The 13532-nt window shown below is 43.1% G+C and overlaps 2 protein-coding genes across 4 annotated transcripts in view; one reads left to right on the top strand and one right to left on the bottom strand.

Moving 5' to 3' along the window:
* tex11 (testis expressed 11) overlaps positions 1–5364 on the bottom strand; it is a 10361-nt gene extending 4997 nt beyond the window's left edge. The window contains exons 1-18 of the mRNA XM_076046575.1: positions 5240–5364; positions 4223–4335; positions 3579–3663; positions 3238–3317; positions 3082–3162; positions 2889–3008; positions 2528–2608; positions 2327–2412; positions 2175–2232; positions 1978–2073; positions 1817–1898; positions 1470–1548; positions 1183–1334; positions 979–1064; positions 725–862; positions 525–627; positions 331–455; positions 1–32 (exon numbers count right to left, since the gene is read on the bottom strand). The exon at positions 1–32 is cut by the window's left edge and continues 54 nt beyond it. Of these exons, the coding sequence (XP_075902690.1) occupies positions 1–32; positions 331–455; positions 525–627; positions 725–862; positions 979–1064; positions 1183–1334; positions 1470–1548; positions 1817–1898; positions 1978–2073; positions 2175–2232; positions 2327–2412; positions 2528–2608; positions 2889–3008; positions 3082–3162; positions 3238–3317; positions 3579–3663; positions 4223–4335; positions 5240–5267 (1625 nt within the window). The 5' untranslated portion in view covers positions 5268–5364. The remainder of the gene's footprint in view (positions 33–330; positions 456–524; positions 628–724; positions 863–978; positions 1065–1182; positions 1335–1469; positions 1549–1816; positions 1899–1977; positions 2074–2174; positions 2233–2326; positions 2413–2527; positions 2609–2888; positions 3009–3081; positions 3163–3237; positions 3318–3578; positions 3664–4222; positions 4336–5239) is intronic.
* A 1928-nt stretch (positions 5365–7292) lies between these two features.
* kdrl (kinase insert domain receptor like) overlaps positions 7293–13532 on the top strand; it is a 37451-nt gene continuing 31211 nt past the window's right edge. For 2 of the 3 annotated variants that reach the window (XM_076046371.1, XM_076046370.1), the window contains exon 1: positions 7294–7857. In XM_076046371.1, the coding sequence (XP_075902486.1) occupies positions 7782–7857 (76 nt within the window). In that variant the 5' untranslated portion in view covers positions 7294–7781. Of the gene's footprint in view, positions 7858–13532 lie in introns of all 3 variants that reach the window. The other variant, XM_076046372.1, reaches the window with a different exon arrangement.

Below are 13532 nucleotides of genomic sequence, written 5' to 3'. Positions count from 1 at the left end.
AGTGCCTTCACGGCTATTTCCTGCTGGTCGTTCTGTCACAGGGAAACAAAAGTCTTCGCTACTATTGCGAAAGCAACTGCCTATTACCATATTTTGAAGCGCAGATGAGCAAGAGAGCTACTCAACAATCGTCAATTCTTTATTGGAAGCATGAAAATTGCATTTTATTTTTTATTTAGTTTATTTTACAAAAAAATAATAATACAAAAATGTATCTGCAAGATTCAATCCTCCAGATCCAAAGCCTCTGTCAACCTGAACCTGGTGTAATAATCTTAAATGACCCTCGACCGGACAAACTTCTGACCTTCAAAGCACCGTGCACCATACCTCTAGAGCTATCTGAGCAGCCAAACTGAGCAGACTGGAAGCGGCCGTGTCAGACACCAGTAGTCTGCTGTCACTGGACTCGGGATTCTTGCACAGGGGTCCCATGGAGTTCAAGGCTTCTGTCGCTGAAGGAAGTTTAAAGACCAGAGAAGTTAAATGCAGCAATACAGCCAAAGGCGACGCCTTCCCAGTACCTTTCTCCACATTGTGCTCCAGCGTGGCCATCTTGTAGACGCAGAAGTGCGTGAAGACGCTTTCGGGGTCACAGCGCTGTGCTTCTTTGATGGCTTCCTTTGCCTGATCAATACACAGGACCAAGTGCAGAGTGTGAAAGTGGCCTCCTGACACATTTCCAACACAGTCCTAGCAGCTTCCAGGCATCATGTCATCTCACCTTCTCCAGTTGTTTGAGCTGCAGGAAACAGTAAGCTCTGTTCCTCTGCAGTTTGGCCAGGTTTGGATCCACTAGGCCACCCTTGAAGAAGCTCAGGGAGTAGTTATACCACTGGAGAGCCTCAGAGTATCTCTTGTCCTGGGGGAGACGAAACCTCCTAAACCTTTTGCAATGTACATTTTTGGAGCATCGTAATGGCCTCATTCTTTAAACTACACCTTAGACTTAGAGGGTTAAGAGTGTGCCTGGTTTACCTCAAAGTGTCTGCAGGCTTTATCCCACAGTATGACATGCAGGCGTGCGAGGGCCTGTGGAGACAGCTGCCTCCCTGTGTAATGGCCTGTGTGTGTGGGTGTGAAAATTACAACACTAAAAAAAAATTGGTTTCGCTTGCACAAAGGCAAAGCCATTGTGTAACATTCAGTTAAGTCCACATTTAATCTAGAAGATAGAAGCACCCGTGATGATGTCCTCAATCTTCTGTTTGCCCAGCAGCTCCTTGCCCCTCTGCAGCAGCAGCTCAACATGCAGGACGAGAGCGGCTCCCAGGTCGGGCGACGACTCAAAGCGCTGACTCACCAGCTTCAAATACTCAAAAGCCAGCACTTCTCTGGGGGGGGGGGGAAGTTGAGGCAGACAAGTGTTCGCGGCTGAACAGGATGTAGTTCTTGGCCACGGTAATGTGGAGCTTTGTGTTTTCGGGATAAAAATGCAGGCCAGGCAAGAGGTGCTGGTCAAGGGTTACCTGTCTTGGGATATGAGAAGGTTCACTGCACTTAAAGAATCATCGAGGCAAATTGTTGCTTCCAGCATCTCATGAAGTCCTGGAAATGATATTTTTAAATAATCTGCGGTCAAATATAGATTGACGTCACAGCACGGCTTGAAGAGGGGCCTCGCAAACAAGCTTCAACTGCAGCAGCAGGTCTACAGAAGAACTTACTGAGGGTTAGCAAATGTGACTGATGTTCACAGGAGGAATCTTTAATTCTGTGGAATTTAAGTCTTCTCTGACCTCTCAGCCTGTAAGGCCACACTGCTGCCCATATTAACGAGCTCCTTTATAAATAGTGAATACGTTTGGCCACCGACCTGCTCTGATCTGATCGTCCGGGGCTTCACATCTCAAAAGAATTCTGATCTTCAAGAACAGCCCAAACGTGCTCGTGCATTCCTGCCAAATCAGACACTGATGTTGGATAGAAGACCCCTGGTTGTGCTCACTGTGTCAGTGACGATATGACACGTCCAACCTTATTTGCAAGGGTGACGGCATTAAGGGCTTTTTCCTGAAATCTCTGACAATCCCACTCCAAATAAACGGTGGCAAGGAGCCTCAACGACTTGGCCTGTCGTCAGAGAAAAATGAAGGCGGGTCAAAGTGTTGTATTTTCATTTATGGCCAAATAAGAAGTCTATTCGCATCAAACATTGAGTTGCCCTCTCCTACCTGGACTTCAGATTCAGAGCCATATTTCCCATTCATTTTCCCAATGTCATAGCTTTGGCTGGAAAAGTGAAAAGGCAGAAAGAGGAAGAAATCCTGTTCTGGCCCTGGTGTCTCAGTACTCACCTCCAAAGGAAACACAAGACAACTATTACCTCAGCCAAAACGCACTCTCCTCAAACTTCCTCGCGCTGTACGTGTCTATTCCAAAGTTGTAGCACATAATGGAGACATACGCCGTCTGCGGGGAACAAATTTATTCACCGTAACCATCCCACACTCTTTAAACAGCAATATGCACGGAGGGATGTGAAATTAAAACATGTAGTGTTGTGACAAAAAAAGTGTTTTCCTACATCTTTCGGTATCCTGAGCAGCAATTCTCGACAGCGCTGCACATGAACAACAGCCTCCTGGTGATTTCCTTGACTTAAGGCCTGTCCAGGAGAAAACAGAGGCCTTGACTCCTGGCTCAGCAAACAGCATTACAGTGCTTCTTTGTTTGCACTGAATGAGGTTTATACCCTCATATTGTGCCCCCCCCCCCCCCCCCCCCCCCACACACACACACACACACACACTTTCCAGTTCACATTTTAGCTGTCTCACACGTCACACTGAGAGTCTGGTCAGAATAGCACTCCTTAGCTGCCAAATATCACAAGAACAAACATTCACCTCGGAGGTGTTGAACGTCACATGTGTGCAACAGCTCACCGACTCCGCCTGGCAGGAGAGAATTCGAAGCAGTTCCTTCTCCACGTCCTCCTTGGATGAAGTGATGGAAGGTGCGTCTTCACCTCGAGAAGTTAGTCGGCTGTACAGCGTCTCAAGGTTCTGGGAGAGTGTGCAGATAAAAATGAGGGAGAAACAAACTGACCTCATTTGGTCACCTTTTTGCACTGTTTACCTTGACGGCTAGGTTCAGGAAGGTGTCTGCCCTGTTCGAATCTTTGCAGTCCAGCCAGGTTCTCCCTGTGTTCCTGGCCATCTGTCAAGTTTAGACATACAACCTTCATCCTGCTGCGAAGCTGCTCGCCAGGACGCTGTGCGCCGGCGTTCTTACCAGGATTTGCTTGCGGAGGACGCCCTCTGTTGGATTGTCAGGCTCACAGTAGTACAACAGGCTGCACGCTGCGTGACGCACTGTGGAGACGGACAGTGACGTTTGAACGTAATAGTTTTTATTTTTTATTATTTTTTTATTTTTTTATTTGTGTATTGTGTCTTGTTTTGATTTCTGTATTGTCAGTCATGCCTCAGATTATTGCGTTTCTTAATACAAATACACATTTAGTTGAAGACATTCTTTCTTTAAAAAAACAAAACAAAACAAAACAAAAAACACTTTGTACCAGTACCAGTGTTTAGTAGGTATATTATCTAATACACCCTAAAACAAGGTACCTTTGGCTTTCTGATTTGTAGTTATTGTGGTTCCAACATTTCTGGTCACTGCCCAGTTCCACAGTTGGACAGCACATTCCTCCAGCTGCAACACAAATTAGAAAACAGTGCATTTCATCATGCACCTTCAGGAAAATTAATGAGTCAAGGATGGTCATGCCATGTGTCAACATGGAGTATGCTTAAGAACTTATATGGGTGTCTTAAATAAATAATTTTTCTTTACTGGGGTCTACTCCTTGACTTGGTCTATGCTTCCCCCCCCCCCCCCCTTCTATGTCATTATTCTTGTTATTTAACATGTTTTAAATGTTTGTAAAAAATGGTACCCATTGCCTCCCTGCTTGGCACTCAGTATTCAGGGTTGGAATTGGGGGGGTTAGATCACCCAATGATTCCCGGGCACTGCAGCACTGCAGCTGCCCACCGCTCCCTCAGGGGATGGGTCAAATGCGGAGGACAAATTTCGCATCCTTCGGGATGTGACAATCACTGGGACTTTAACTTTAACTTGTGCTATGCTTGATGCTGACCTCAGGTCGTTTCAATGCACTTTGAATGACATTTCTGGTAAGAATGGTGCAATGAAATACTTCTACATTATCATGAAAACACACAACTGCCCCATTATCAGTTGAATCTACCTGTGGATCTGGAATTTTGGGACAATCCTCCAGGCCACGTACTTTGGAGAAGAGATTCTCGATCACTTCTTCATAATCTGTCGTCTGTTTCTGCAACAGGTCCCCTGTGAGACCTTTGGAGAAAAATTCCAGTGAAACACGCTGACCTTTTGACTGCGGTCAAGCCATCCAACAGTCGGACAGAAGCGGTAAAGCAAGCAGACACTTAATTTCCACTTGCTCTGTGTACGCAAGATATTACGGTAATTGTTTGGCACAACCGCACTGACGGTAGACGAGCTTTCCTTTTGTACATGCCATGGCATTCTTTCGTTCATTGTCTGTTCGTGGAAATATAATTCTAAGAATAAATATTTATAGGAAAGAAAAAACACGAGTTTTGTAACGAACGATTTGGGGGGAAATCCTTGTTCGACGATTCGACGATTCGCCACTTGACATCACAAGTATTGATGGAGTCTGCGCAATCAATACTTTAGTTCATATCTTGAAATGCGTATTTTTCAACGCAAAACAATGTCGAAATTGGTTACTAACAGCTTGTTGTTGGGATTAAATACATTTATAGTCCCATAGTGACATACAAATCTGGCAGCTGACTACAAAAGCAAAATTTGTAACCCAGAGAGACGTTTTAACCACAGTTTCCCTACAAATGACAACACATTTTCGTTTATATATGTGATTCCAAAATATAGTTATGTAACATGATATGAGCATTTCGCTCCTGTATCAACGTTATGCGCTAAGGAAGATAAAAGATTGCAGTCCAGGATAATATGTCTTCCATTACCAGCCGCGGACAGGCAGTTCGCCGGGGCTAACTGCAAGTAGTTAGCTTATCACTAAAACTAGCTGCAGCACGACAGGTACCCTTTCTGATCCTTTTTTATAGTTATTATTTTTTTTTTTTTATGTATTTGTTTTCAAACAAATACATTTGTTTGTTTGTGTTTAAGTAGAGAGGCAGTTAAACACAATTGTTCAACGAACATTTATTTGTTAAAACGTACTTACTTTTAATGGCTGCGACAAGCTGTTCCATTTTCTTTTCTTTTCTTTCTTTTTTTTTTTTTTTATTGTATTCGCAAGCCTCGCTAGCTAAAGTTGTCCCGGAATTTGCAGTTGAGGTAATTAAGGCGACGGTATCTTTAATACAGTAAATGTGAGAATGTGACAATTAAACGTTAACCTCTCAAAGTTAAACTGAGGAAGAGGACAATTTCAGACTGCATTAACACCTGAGAAAAATTTTGAAGAATTTCACGGTCTGCAGGCTTGTCATTGTCCATAAAGAAAGCCTAAATATGCAGTTCCTAAAAAATTAAGTTAATTTGTATGTGTGTAACGTTATCTTTGCATGTATGAAATGTGTACTCAATTTTAGTCTTCGTTTTTTAAATCTTTTGTTTAAAAATGTTTATGTTGCTGATATACAGTGTGTCATGGGGTGACAGTGGGTGTGCTGTATTTGATTGACACTGTATAATAAATCAACTGTACATACTCAGCAATGGAAGCAATGCTTCTATCCAGTTTTGTATTTTGTCCACCAGTATTTACCCCATGACATTATCTTCTAGCTCCAAAGATGACCCTATGAGTGAGTCCTTCCCCTCGCCTGCTGAACTGTGCTTTGTGTTTCGGGCTAAATGGAGAGAACATGCTGTGTTTGTAGAACCGGTTAGTCCCCCATAGTGTCTTTTTGAACACACCTCTTAAAAAAGAGAGAAAGAAAACACTCTTACACTCTTACCGTCAGTGACTTCCTGTGATTGTTCATCATGAGACCTATCTGCTACTGCCCTGGCCTGCTTGGATAGTCTCCTCTACCAATGTTGAAGACTTCAGAAGGAAGTTGCCTTCGTACACAGCACAAAGTACGCCACTTTAAAAAAAAGAAATCACAAAAGAAAACGTGAATTTTCTGGCCATTGTGTATTGATACTTTTTATCCATTATACTATTCCTCAGAGTAATACAATATAGCTCACCTCAGGTTTGTGAACTTTGCAAAAATTTCCTCCAGGGCTCCTAAGTTTTTAAAGATGGTTCTGTCCTGAACCTATTTGTACAAGCTGAGAGCTTTTTAATTATTTGAATGTTAGTGAGCAAGAAAACATGTTTCCTTTTATTGCTCATTGGGTCACAAGTTTTATGTGAAAGCTGTTATTGGTATTTTTGTTGATGCAATTGTTCTTTGTTTAAAAAAACACAAAAAACATTTAATCTGAAGTGAGTTTGGGGACTTCAGATTAGACAGCTAACAATTGTGGAATGTGGATGATCTGTTTGTGCTTCACGCATTATCTGCGTCTTTTTCTTTTACAGGCCAGTAGGAGAATGATGCCCTTTCGTTGTTTTCCACTTCTGCTGTGAAGACACCCATGTCTGATGTTTGGAGCTGATCTGGCCGGAAAGGTGACGGCAGGATGTCCATATTTACAGTGCCTGCTGCCGCGACCTGCAGCAGCAACAGCAGCAGCAGCAGCCACAGTGATTGTTATAGTAATCAAATGAAAACAGTCTGCAGCACATCCACACACTGCAGGGTACAGCTGGACAAAAGAAGATTATTTATATTGATATACATAGCGACATATCCTGTTCGAGAAGCCAAAAATAATCATTATTTATTCTAAATGCTCCGGGAGATATATCTTAGCTGATGAGGGCACAATTTGTTTTTATCTTTTATTCTATATCCTGCAGAGACAAGATAAGATGTTTTACCTTTAACCTGCACAGCACAGTGACTTTATCAGAGGCAATGTTGCATCATGAGCTACCATGTAATTTAAACTACAAACTGTTGGAACACACACTGAGAGCAGATTTGTTAGTTAATGTAATTGAGTTTTTCACTGAAAACAATTAATATGCTTTATAATTATTACGCATCTCCATTTACGCATCATTATGACGTTGCCCTACTTTATAGTGGTCAGTTCTAGCGTGATCCGTGTCTTCTAACGAACGGGGGTCCCTCCCAAAAAAGTGACGTGAGTGAGTCCTTCCTCCGGTCCGTGAGTGGCTCCATAAAACTGCCCTGGATGTGTTGCACACAGACCAAGTTGTCGAGACGCGCACACGAAAGGCAGCAGCTGATTGGTTTTCAACACACAGTTTGATAAAGATAGACAACCCTTTTCTTCTTCTTCGTCTTCTTCTCCTTCTTCTTCTTCTTCTTCTTCTTCTACTGGCGGGAATTAAGATCACACTGAAATTCTTCGTTTTAACCGCTCTAACTCTTGGCGGGTACCGTGAACACCTGACCCGGCTTGGATACAGCGGTATATCCGTGTTGGATCCCCCGCGAAACGCGTCATGGCACCCGGGAGAAGCACATCATCCGCGGTGTACACCTGAGGGAACCTGTCCGTTGTTATTGGCGAAAAACTAACGGAGGGACACACTACCGACTGTGTTTTTGATTGATTTTGCTCCTGGCTGGGAACTTTTTTTTTAAAAAAAATCAGTCTCCCGGCTTTGAACGCCTCGGCAGTGGACACTTCTTCTCCAGCACAGCCGCTCCGGATCCCGGCGAGGACACGGCAGGATGGTCAGGATGGTCTCCTCCGCGTGCATCATATTATCTTTCCTGGTCCTGCTCTGCTGTTCGTCGCCGGCAAACGGTAAGCAGCAGTCCTTCACGCATTTGCACGTGTGCCGGTGTGGCGCGATGAGACTTTAGGCAGACCGGATAGGACCGGATGGATGTTGTTTAAACTGGGTTCTAACCAGTTCACCTCCAAGTAAAATTAAACTGATTGTGTTATCTTCCGTCATGGATAATACGCTGCTTCTTGTTTATTGCTTTATTAACAGTTCTCCATTTTGAACGCAGTAATGTTATTGTCCTTTGTTTAAACACTTTTGTCATTGTAGTGCACTTCCATTATGCATTCTTGTATTGGTTTGAAATTCCAACTTAATTGAAGGCATTTTTTTTTTCTTCCCGTTTATGCTGCCCGTTTTCTTGCTTTTGCTCTTTCAAAGCTTCTCCACTAGAGGTCGTCTTGTTCCGTTACAATTGGCAATTATTAAGGTAATAAAACGTCTCAAAGCTGACAGGTGATTGAAAAGGATGCACCGATTTTATTTGTGCGCATAATTTATAATTAATGAATTCCTTTGTGCTATTTTTGTGTTTTCAGTTGTGATTTGGCAGTTTTTCTAAAGATAAGATGAGCCTGCTTTTGGTTATTTCATGAAATACAAAATTTATTCCAGGAATTGTCAGACGTCAGCAGGCAGGATTCAACATTTTAGAAACCGAGACCATGTTGTTTTCTGACAATGTAATCAGCCTCATTGTCTCCCCGTCACGTCGCAAGACGTAAACGTGGATGTTAACACACCTTGTGCCAGGTCTGAAGTGCCTCTGAGGTGCACTTGCCCTCCCCCCGCCTTCCTCCCCTTATCTAAATAAACATCCCATCCAAACAAAGGAAATACTATTCATTTTCACCTCCACCCATCCACACACAAACACACACACACACACACACACACACACACACATACACACACAGGCACACTCAGGCACACTTTCAGCCCGTGATGCTTTTGTCCCTGATGTTGAAGTAGATTTCCTTCACTGTCCACACACAAAGCGTGGGAAAGACACAAGGAGGAAGCGGATGTTGGGCCAAGAGGCAGCCTGGAATTGTTCTGGTGGAGTAAAGGTCACAGAAGTATGACACGCTACCTGAGCAGAATTTTTCTTCCCGGAGCTCCTTGCACTCATTTAGAGCTGTGTGTCAGACTGCATCCAGCAGGACAATAGCAAGCAGGAGGCGGTTATTGTTTAGGTACAGTGCCAGTGAACATGACTGGTAGAGCCATCAGATGCTGATGGTGCACTGGGCTGTTTCTTTTCGTAATTAAGACAAGTGCAAAAAAAAAACCACATTTGTCATTGCTTTGTTGGGTTCTGTCAGTGATGGTCTTGTGCCAGCTAATTGGACATATATCATCTCAAGATGTTTTCAAAGACAGGTCTGTTGTGGAGACTGTAAAATTGTGCATCTGCAATTGAGAGCGCTAATACAACATTTTACCTCTTTATTTTCAGTGACTTTTATTGAAAATTCACACAGTCCTTTGTGATCAAAAAGTTCTTGGCTAGCATCTTTCATTGTCATTTCAGCTGTGGTTTGAGGTGATCTTGTGCTTTTGGGAAACACTGTTTAATGTATCTAATGTATCATGTCATCTTATTATTCCTCACACTTATGACTTGACCGGTCAAAGCATCATAGAAAGTAAAAGCTGGTTTTTGGCCAAGCTTTATTTTCTCTTGAGTGCCATCATTCATTTTATATTCTCTACTGCTGTCCGTGCTTTGTCTTTGAGATTCAGAACAGAATGAGTCAATGTTGGGTCTGAATGGCCCTGGGTCGACTTTATCTTTCCTGGGACAGCAGAGATGGAGAGAGAGAAAAAATGGTAGCGTAAAAAGTGACAAACGCAGAGTTCGGAGATGGCTCAGTTGTCACCGGTGGTAAAAGTGGCTTCCCGCAGAATGAAAGCATCAACACACACATACCCACCTGGACTCAGAGCCTAACAAGCAAATCCTTTACACAGGTGTGTTCAGCTTAACAAATTATTTTGTGTAGTTGTTCTTATAGGATGACTGAACCATCTGGCTCTTACAGGCATATCCACCTAGAGCCGGCAATATATTTTCTTTGAATCCTGCATGAGATTCCAATTTCAGGGAGCTTCTGTCTGCCTACTTGTCCTAATAAGACATGATGGAACAGCAATCCACAGGGTTTACTGTTTTGGAAGCGCATGCAGGCAGTTCCTTGTGTTTTGGCTCCCCTCAACTTTATATAACCTTGAAATGGCCACCCATCATGGCCAGATGTTCCATTATTTGTGCTTTTTTTTTTTTTTAAAGGAGTCTGGGGCATTTTGCCTCTAAGTCTCCAAAGGCTAACATACGGCCAATAAAAAGGCACACTCCCTAACTGTTGTCTTAACCTTGTAGTTGGCAAAGAGGAGGGCTTTGGAAAACATTTGGGCACACGTCCATTGGTAGTCAGGCCTCATTTTGGCAGGTGGTCCTGTCCTGAGTCCAGTCAAGGTTCAAATTTGTGTCTTTATTATTGTGATTTTGCCTTTTTTCTTCTTCGCTAGTCTTGAGTATCTTTAGAAATGACATCTTAAATATGGGGGGGAAACAATCCTTAAAGTACAGAGTCCTGGTCTTATTTTAAATTGCCACAGTGAGAAATAATACATATAACTACAAGATTATGTGTAATGTGCTGTTGCCCTGAGCAGTTGTTATAGGGATTGGGCCATCAGCAGCACAAGGTTTATGTGCACTGCCTTTCTCTTAGTGGCTTCTCATTGTGAACATGAGTCACCAGAAATCATCCCTGTACTGTTTTGTCAAACACTAATTCACCCTCCAGCCGTCTGTCTTTGCACCCACATGAGAGTGATAAAACAAAGGTTCAGCTGGAATCATTGCAACCTATTGTTACTTTTACTTTGGAAAAAAAACCCATAAAAATCACATTATTTCCCCTTGCTGACATGTTTCCTCACAAGAACTGTAAAAGCAGGGTTTCCCCATCTGTTCAAAGAAAAAGTGCAGTCATCTCGTGCCGTAAACCTGCATTATTTTTGCCCAACACTGGCATGAAAACTTTTGTGTGTTGCAACAGAAACTTCCTCTCAAACATTATGCATTCTTTCTTTTTTTTTTACTCAAACTTATGTTTTGCAATTGTGCTATGATTGTCTTGCAAAATGTGCCAGGCAAGTTAGCTGGGATTAAGATTCTCCTCGATAGTTTGTAATGCACCATGTTATGAACCACAACAGACTTCCTGGTCCCAGTGTAAATATTTCCCATTAATGCAATTGAATGTTTTTGTAAAGGGCACAATGTGTAATTTGTTTTCCATTTTAATCAAACTTAAATTTCCATGCATATTATTTATTCCATGTCATACCTATAAATACCTTTCAGTGATAAGTGTTGAACCTTTTAGCTGTACAAAATAAATCAGATTTGAAGGTTTTAGTTCAGCTTTTTTTTTTTTTTTTTTTTTTTTACATTATTAGGGCTACAGTGCATGTGCGGTCAGCATCTCTGGTGGTTGCTGCGTCACTGGGAAATCGTCTGTTTTTGTTGTTTTCCTGGGAGGTCAGACTAAATATTTACAGATTTCTTTTTGTGACAAAATGTTTCAGAACAGCGCAGGGAAGCTTGTGGACAATCTGAGATTTTAGTCCCTTTGGTCCAAACTCTACACCACATTGTTGTTTGCATCATCAACCTCCGTTGAGTGAAAGGGGCGAGTACAAATGATGTGATCCGGGTCTAATGAGGCTAACCCGGCCCTGGGTCAGTTAACAGTTTGATGCTTTGTGACTAACCGGAAAGCCGAGCTCCAGACGCCGAACCCAACTCCTGCCTGTCCTCTTATTAATGGTTGCCATTGAGAACTGGCCTCGAGCCTCTCACTGCCAGCTCTACGAGCCACCTCTGCCCTTTTTCAGGTGCTCTGCTTCAGGAGCGCTGCACACAGCCGCTGGTGGGAGGGCGTGTGAGCGGAAGGACGGCTGCAGAATTATTTCTTTTAGAAGGAGCGCTGATTCATCCATTAGCTTGTGGCTGAAATAAAATGACAGTTTGGCTCTTTGGAGGAAGTGGCCTGTTAATCACCGCTGCTTGGGGTTGGGCCGGCGTTCACAACGGCTGTCACGGGTGTTATGATGCAAATAACGCTGCAGGCATGTAACCTGTTTTTCAAGGATCAATGACTCAAAGCGATTCTTTTTGTGTCATTGCTGATTATCCGTCGGCCCCCTTCTTTGATTGTTTGTGTGCTTTTTCCATTTTTCCAGCGATTCAATTTCAAGACCCGCTGCCAATTTTGTGCAAGCGGGAGATGAGAAAAAGGCCAGGTTGTTGCGCTCTCGCACAAGAAAAACAAACAGGCATCGTTCACCAACGTAGAATCTGTCACCGAAGGTCACAATTTGTATTCATCTCAAACTATTACGCAAGCACGGCATTAAAGAGGGCCACGTCACTTCCCCCCTGCTTGACCTTGGACAAACAATGATATTTTTTGTGAGGAAGTCTATATTGAGTGCAACTGCCAACGCTGGCAGTCGTCAGCTCGTTGTGAGCACAGCAGCTGCTCTGAATTACAGCAAAAAAAACCTTAATAAACTTTCTCTGCATGCTGCGTGCGTGCATCGCCATAACGCGAGCGCGCTTATGTGTGTATTTGTGTGTGCGTTTCCTTTCAAACGTCTGTCTATTGTCTGTTAGGGTGATAGTCAAGTTGTGCAGCTCTGTTGTCCTCGTCGATTCCATGCTATAAACACGGGCTCATGTGGACATGGCAGAGGAAGAGGGCGGCCTCACCCAAGTTGTTTTCTGACCACAACAACTGCTGCTGAGGGAGGCCGCTGAAAAGACAGAGAGGAAGCCAGTGATGGGACCGTGACGCTGTCCGGACAACTGGGAGAGTTGCCGTGCTTCCTATGTTGACTCCTTACCTGGTAGAGCTGTCAACAGATGCGGCTGGCGCATCACCAAGCCGATGCTGCTGCTGCCCATCGTCCTCATGTTTGTGACCCAGTGATAGCGTGACAGCAGTGTTCAGAGTGCAAAGTTAAAAAGAGAGAAATAGTACTTTTTTTTGGTTTGTTATCATTCTGACATTTTAGGAAATGAGCACCAGGTGCTGCTCCCCGATAGCCGCATTTTAATGCACGGAATACAAAAACAAAAAATAATAAGAATTAGACCAAAACATATTGATAAAGTGAAATTGATGTGGTTATATTGGAGGCATTAAAGGTTGAATTTTAAATGAGGGGACCTCTCTGAGCAGAGGCACAAAGTCCAAATGTGCTAATGAGTCAGGGAGAGAACAGAAAGGGATAAAATCTGTGAAGTCTGATGGAATGCTTGAAATAGTCACAATCAAGCAACTTAGTGAAGAGAGAATGATTTCTTAAAAAAAAAAAAAAAAGTATGTCTGTCTGCTTCTGGCTGGCCAGAGCCGAGTCAATAAGAGCAGATAAAGCAGATAAACCTCAGAGTGGCATGCAGATGGATGTGGAAAAATAAACCAGAGCTTAATGATTAGTGAAAAGATTAACTTTTGTCACAACTTTGCTCACAGCTTCCTCTCTCAGCATGTGACAGGACTGATAAACTCCGCTGATCCAATTCTGCTGTCTGTGTGTTTGTGTGTGTGTGTGTGTGTGTGTGTGTGTGTGTGTGTGTGTGTGTGTGTGTGTTTGTGTGTGTGTGTGTGTGTGT

The sequence above is a fragment of the Nelusetta ayraudi genome, unplaced genomic scaffold (assembly GCF_046127955.1).
Source record: "Nelusetta ayraudi isolate G7.1 ecotype Tasmania unplaced genomic scaffold, CSIRO-AGI_Nayr_v1 ptg000090l, whole genome shotgun sequence".
Classification (NCBI taxonomy): Eukaryota; Metazoa; Chordata; class Actinopteri; order Tetraodontiformes; family Monacanthidae; genus Nelusetta; species Nelusetta ayraudi.
This window is presented reverse-complemented; position numbering and strand designations above follow the sequence as displayed.